General features: G+C 31.3%; 1 protein-coding gene across 1 annotated transcript; it reads right to left on the bottom strand.

The window, feature by feature from the left end:
- Nucleotides 1-667: 667 nt before the first annotated feature.
- LOC116105541 lies at nt 668-5,409 on the bottom strand. Its single transcript, XM_031391944.1, has 3 exons — nt 4,528-5,409; nt 1,416-1,760; nt 668-747 (listed from the first exon to the last, which is right to left on the bottom strand). The coding sequence occupies exons 1-3, from the start codon at nt 5,407-5,409 to the stop codon at nt 676-678; spliced, it is 1,299 nt and encodes a 432-aa protein (XP_031247804.1). The 3' UTR covers nt 668-675.
- Nucleotides 5,410-6,449: the final 1,040 nt, after the last annotated feature.

The raw sequence follows: 6,449 nt of genomic DNA, 5'->3' as shown, positions 1-6,449 counted from the left end.
TATTGTATTATTTTTATATTATATTTTGTTTTGTATAGGGATTGTATTGGATAATATATATATATTTTTTTTGAACAAAAAATAGTATAATCATTAATCAGCACATTCTTTTTTTCTTTTATTGAATTGAATTCATCCTAGGTGATGATAGGAGTAGTAACAACCTTGGGAGTAAAGAGGAAAACAAACTTAAGAGAATTCTGGAATGAAAATCATTTCTCAAAAACTAATTCTGTATGTTACAACATTTATATATATACACCGCAGAGTTAACAGACAATTTAGTGCTTTTTTACGCTACAGGATCTGCTTAAGATTAAAAATAGACTTTAGAGAAGTAAAGCCTCAGTAGTGCACCACTAATTTGACCTATATATGAAATTGATTTTAAATATTTTTAAGCTAAAACTACAGTTTGGACTTAAGTTCTAGCATAAATCTATCAATGGACTTACAACCACATGTTACTCATATATTATATATGGACTGATATTGAGATTAAAAAAACACACGTCCTATTGAAATATTGACCATCCTCTAAACAGTTTAATAGTTTGAACACTATCATCTTCTTCTGAAGATGATTATCATTCATGAATCAAGAGAAAATCTTAAGATTAGAAAATGAGTAGAAACTTCATGAATTTCCTTCAATAATCCCAATTAATAAAGGTATTAACTTAACAATGACACTATCTTTTCTCTTAAAACGGCAACATAGTCATCTGCAAGTGAACTTCCATTCATCTGTCCAAAGTAGATATATTAGTCAGCATCGAAAATTAACATTACAGATAGAAAAAGCTATCTTAGGGAGCTAGAGAAGTTAGTATATATCTTTTTAAAAAAATTGAATATCGTGCAGAATTAAAATTTGAAGGGGGAACCGTGATCAAGTTTTGAAAATTTTAATTCTGATATCATGGAAACTTAACATGGTATTAGAGCTGAAAGTCTCAAATTCGAATGCTCATATACAAAATGAAAAAAAAAAAAATCTAAGTTTGATGTAAGGGACCTTATTGGTCTAATATATGTTGAGCCAAACAACTTAATATAAAGAGACTATTAAATTACTATTAATTTCACCTTAAATTTTAAGTTATTAGATGAACATCAACAATGATATTTAAGTGGGAGTTTGAAGTTGTGAAACTTGGCTTTGATACCATGCTATATTATTACTTAACCTAAATATTTATGAAGAATATAGTATTTGTAAAAGAAAACCAACACAGAAACGGAAAGGAGTGGGGATCTTTGTAAGTATAGATAAAATTAGATGAGAAGATGATATCTCTTGATCTTAAATTGATTCTATCATCCCTTTGATCCCTTTGCTTGAGTTATTCTATTATTTAGCTATATAATAATCCTTGTTTTTTATCAGGTGATTTAACAGACAGAAAACTTACCTGTATATGCATATTGTAGCAGACTCTTTCCTTACAAACTTGAAGAGTTGAGGCACTCATAATGCTCCTACCTTCTTCTTCTAGATTCTCCAATAGTTTTGAGAAATTGGTATCATGATCCTTAAGAATCAATGTAATCTGTACAATCACTTCACCTTTTACAACCTCGTGTACTGAAACCGTTGGAGCTTCAAGTTCTAATTGTGGAGTTTGACAAGGATTTTGCTCGTTTTCAGTTTTTGAGTGCAATTTTTTCTTCCTAAGAGTTAGCTTCTCTATTTCAATTTCTAGCTCCGGAATGTATTGAAGAACTCTATCCATTATTACTGGTGCACTTCTTCTCTTCTGTAAAGAGATCAAAATCACTACGAATTAAACTTAGTTTGATGAAATCTTATGTAACAAAAGTTGAAGGGCTCATTTTTAAAATTTCTGAATAATTTGTGGTACAAAAACATTAATATATCTTTAGAATTTTGATTTATACATAGTAAATTTAGTGTTTATCAGTTTATGATTCCTATACAATAGACTCTATGATTGTATCTTGAAAAGTCTTTCTCAACTGAATAGAATATATCTTCTCAGGCTTATCTTAACCCTAAATAGTCTTTCAATTAATTGTATAGACTTGGAACAGCTAACCAAACACACCCCCCCCCCACCAAAAAAAAAAAAAAAGAATTCACAACATGCATGAGAAAGATATTTAAGAAAAATTAGATAAACACTACGTTTAATTTACTGCTTAAGTTTCTGTTCTGTTCTTAAATCCTCACCCTGGGTAAAAGGTAATATACAAATCCTTACCTTATTAAAACACCGTGCATAATACTCACAAAACCAGGCATATTTTAATATTACTAAAGGCCATAAGTAGCAGCAATCTGATGCTCGAGTATTTCAAAAAATCCAATTTCTATAATTAATGGAGAGCAATTCAAATATGGTAGTATAAAAAAGTACTAGCAAAAGTTTAAGTTTTTAGGTGGAACGAAAATTTAAATATTGTATCAGATTCAAAGGTTACGAATTCGGATCTTATAAGAAAGATAAATAAAATTCAAGTTTCATGTAAAGGAGCTTATTAGACTAATATAATATGATGAGCCCTAACCTACTTGTTTAAGCTTTTAAGTGGGATGTCAACTTAATAGTCAATAAGACCAAAGCTGCAAATATATTAAACCCTCACCTACTCACTTAAGCTTTTAAGTGTAATGGCAACTAAACAGTCAACAAGTACAAAGCTTCAATATTGCAGCTTATATTTAAGGTATTAGTAACTAAAACAATATTTTTTACAAGTTATATCACTTATTACATCATCTTATGATTGATGTATCATCTAACCAACTGTAATAGTACTTGAGTTACTATGTGTTAAAGATCGGAGCTAAAATGCAGAAGAAGTGTATCAGAATGCTTTAGTTGTTTTAGCACAAGTCAACAGATGTTAGTTTTGTAAACTAAACTCAAAGAGTTAAATATATTCAAGATGAGACTATTCAAAGGTTTTTAGGCAAGGTTAGTGGCCAAAGAATTCCAGCAAACTCGAAGGGGTGGATTATTTTGAGACATTTAGACCTTTAGTGAAACCAGCTACTTTAATAGCAATTATGAGTTTAGATGTTACGTATCGTTGAGAAGTTAACAATGCCTTCCGATCCCTAATGGTGATTTGGATGAGCAAGTGTATATGGTACAACCTAAGGGTTATCCAAGTCTTACCTAATCTCAACATGTGTGTAGGTCGAATAAGGCTTTATATGGCTTTAAACAAGTTCCAAGTGCCTGGTTTGAGAAACTGAAATCTGCTTTGATTGCTTAGTTCAATTGCTGATACAAGTTTGTTTGTCTACGAAACTGAATAGAAGGTAGTCCGTATTTTTTGTGTATGTTGATGGCTTTTTATTGACAGGGAATGATGTTGAGTTGATAGATGAACTAGTGCAACATTTGAATGCTCAGTTTATCTTGAAGATACTAGGCTTTGGTAGCAGCTAGATTTGAGTCTTTAAGAGACAAGCTAACAGTTGTTTCACTAGACTTTTGCTAGCTTGAGAGGAGCTGTTAAAGATCAGAGCTAAAATGTAGAAGTGTATTAGATTGCTTCAGTAGTTTCAGCACAAGTTCTTAAGTTGTATGTTTCTTAATCTGCAGCATAGATTAAGGAATTCTAAGTATAAATAGCTGTAACCACTAATAAAGATCAGGGAGATTTCCCCATCATTCTTCTATTTTCTGTTATTTGACTCTATGAGATCCAACTTCTTAGTATTATTTCTAATATTACTAGGGTTCTTTATGGTACTTTATGATCCTAAAATGTCTCTTCAATTGTGTGCTATTAGGCCTACAACAAGTGCAAATTAATCTTCTTCTAAATAATGTGAAAGATATTCAAGTACTAACACAACTTGGTAACAATTCTTCCAGCATTCTTCCTATTAATAACCTTAATAACTTATATTGGAAAGCTAGAATACAAAGTAGTAAGGTCTTTCCAACGAAATGTTTATATCTAGAAAGCCCCATGGCAGCTAAAACCTTCACTAGAAAGAAGTAAAGGAAATTAATTTAGTTGTGATTGCAATTTCATATCCCAAATAAATTAATTTCATAAGTTATACCAATACTTATTATACGGATCATCTTATATTTAATGTAGTATTGCCTAAGTAGCAGTCATATATCACTTGAGCGACAATGCAGTGTTATCATTTATATTATTACCTAGGAGTTGCAGTACTTCATGAACACAAAACTTCTCTCCAATGTATCAATTAGGCTGTACAAATCAATCCCGGTTATTAAAGTACTAATTAAAATTGATCATTATTGTTCAGGCACTCAATTTTTGTTCGAAAGCTATGATATTATTGAGGCTACGCTTTTCCAATGAAATGTTTATTTCTAGTGTAACCCCAATGGCTGCTAAGACCTTCAGCATAAAGGATTGAAAGAAACTCTTTTAGTGTATGTAAATCATAGTTCCTCTATAATTGTTGTAGTTCTCTAAAGTAATATTAACTTCTTAAGTTGATCCTAAATGCAATAGCTCATAGAAACAAAAACTAATGAAATGATGAAGGGTGGTCGATGATTGAACCTTTTTTCTTCGAGAATCAGCTGGTAGCAATGCTCCAAGGGCTAAGTAAGAAGTATTGAGCATCATCCTTCGCGCTTTCTCCTTTTCATTATGCTCTTGCCTCTTTGAAATTGGCCCATCTTCTTCATTGAGTTGCACAACCTTTTCTTGATTAATTTGCCCATCTTCTTCATTGAGTTGCATAACCTTTACTTGATCAATTTGTACGCGTTTCAACTTATGCTTCCTCTCCTTTCTCTTACCGATGACTTGTTGATCTTCGAGTAATCTTTTATCAATGTTGGGGGAGGCCACTGCTGAAGTTTCTTGTTGATCAAGAAGTTGCAAGGAATTATCAGAAGCTTCAAAACAGTTGGACAAATTGCCCTCATTGCAATTGTTGAGACTTTGCCCTTGTAGTTCTCCATAATTGCATGGCTCAAAAGGTAAACTTTCTTGCTCAAGAAATATGTTCGGATCCAAATCCTCAAAATTAGATGACAAAAGACGTCCTTCTTCTAAAATTGGGCATAAACTTTCAAGAGCCTCGAGAATTAGTGAAGAATTTTCCTTCTCAAGAAATGAATTAAACTCAAAATTACTTGTGTTTTCTTTAGTAAGTAGTATACTCTCTTCTTGGACTGAACATGGATTAGCTGAAGCTCCATGCGAGACTGACGAAACGTTATTTTTTGGCAGCATTTCATCAAATCCACTTTTAGACACTGAAGAATTTTCTTGCTGAAATATATCGGCATCAAAATCACTCAATATTTGATCCATAGCTAGAAAGATGCTGTTATCTTCCAGAATTGGCCATGAATCATCTGACACGTAGAAAGGCGATGAGACCGAAATTTTATGAACATGACTGTAGTTGTTAAGAGATACTGGAGGAGACATTGTAATCAATGGTTGCAATGGTGGACATTCAAACCAGGCCTGCTAAATACCTATATCAATCATGAACGATAATTAAAATAAAGTTCAGTCTGATAATTAGATTCAGAAAGATTCAAAAACGTTAAGAAGATTATGAACAATTATAAATGTAGTAAGTAAAGGGAGGAAGATGTATCTTTCAAATATCCATTGCTATGTAGAAATCCATATATTGATATTACCAGATTAAGCTCAAACCCTAGAAATCTATTGCTAGATACAAATAAAGTAACTAAATCAATTGAATTATGGAGTGATATATTTTGCTTAGTTTTAAAATACAATAAATTCATCTTGGTAAAGCCATAAAACCCTAGATATTTCTGATTTTATTGATCTTCACCTCACATAAACTAATGTGAACATAGTTTAGGTCAAAAACCATCCAAAGAAATAACAAAAATAGCTATTGATTTTCTGGGAAAGTGGAAGTAAATTAATTAACATGCTTCATTAGTTAATTTAACAATATCCAACTATATATCTACACAGAAAAAAAAAAAAAAAAAAAGTATTCTAAAGAAAGGATTACGATGAAATTAAGCATGATGATTAACAAAGAATATGAATTGAAAGTTGAAATACCTTTTGCAGTGAGGTCTGACCTACAGATTTGAAATAGATTTGTGAGAGGGTGCAAGGCATAGAAGTTAATTACCTAATAATGACGGTCTTCATTTTAACATGATGATGCTTGAAGTGTATATAAAACTGCACACAAAAGTCAATCAAATAAGAGAAAAATAGATAAGATGACATAAAAATGAGCGCATCTTGAAAACAAATATATAAATAAATAAATAAAAATGAAAGTCAATGTGTTAAAATATCAACTAAAGAATTTTTAATTGAAAGGAGGGTAGTCGGAGAGAAATGAGTAAATGGATTTTCTCATTAAGATTAAAATCAAGCAGTTTCTTTAAGCTCCCCACCTATATTAACCATATTACAATACAAGATGCCATAAGTATCTTGCTACACAAGAAGCAGTACAAATTACT

The sequence above is a fragment of the Pistacia vera genome, unplaced genomic scaffold, assembly GCF_008641045.1.
Source record: "Pistacia vera cultivar Batoury unplaced genomic scaffold, PisVer_v2 Contig50, whole genome shotgun sequence".
NCBI classification, from domain to species: Eukaryota; Viridiplantae; Streptophyta; class Magnoliopsida; order Sapindales; family Anacardiaceae; genus Pistacia; species Pistacia vera.
This window is presented reverse-complemented; position numbering and strand designations above follow the sequence as displayed.

Bases quoted from the DNA above. Each gene is read 5' to 3' on its own strand.
- LOC116105541 (XM_031391944.1), bottom strand. From the start codon at position 5,409: ATGTCTCCTCCAGTATCTCTTAACAACTACAGTCATGTTCATAAAATT. The intron at 1,761-4,527 runs GTTCAATCATCG...ATCTCTTTACAG, and splicing joins CTGATTCTCGAAGAAAAAAG to AAGAGAAGAAGTGCACCAGT. The intron at 748-1,415 runs GTAAGTTTTCTG...TACTTTGGACAG, and splicing joins GCTACAATATGCATATACAG to ATGAATGGAAGTTCACTTGC.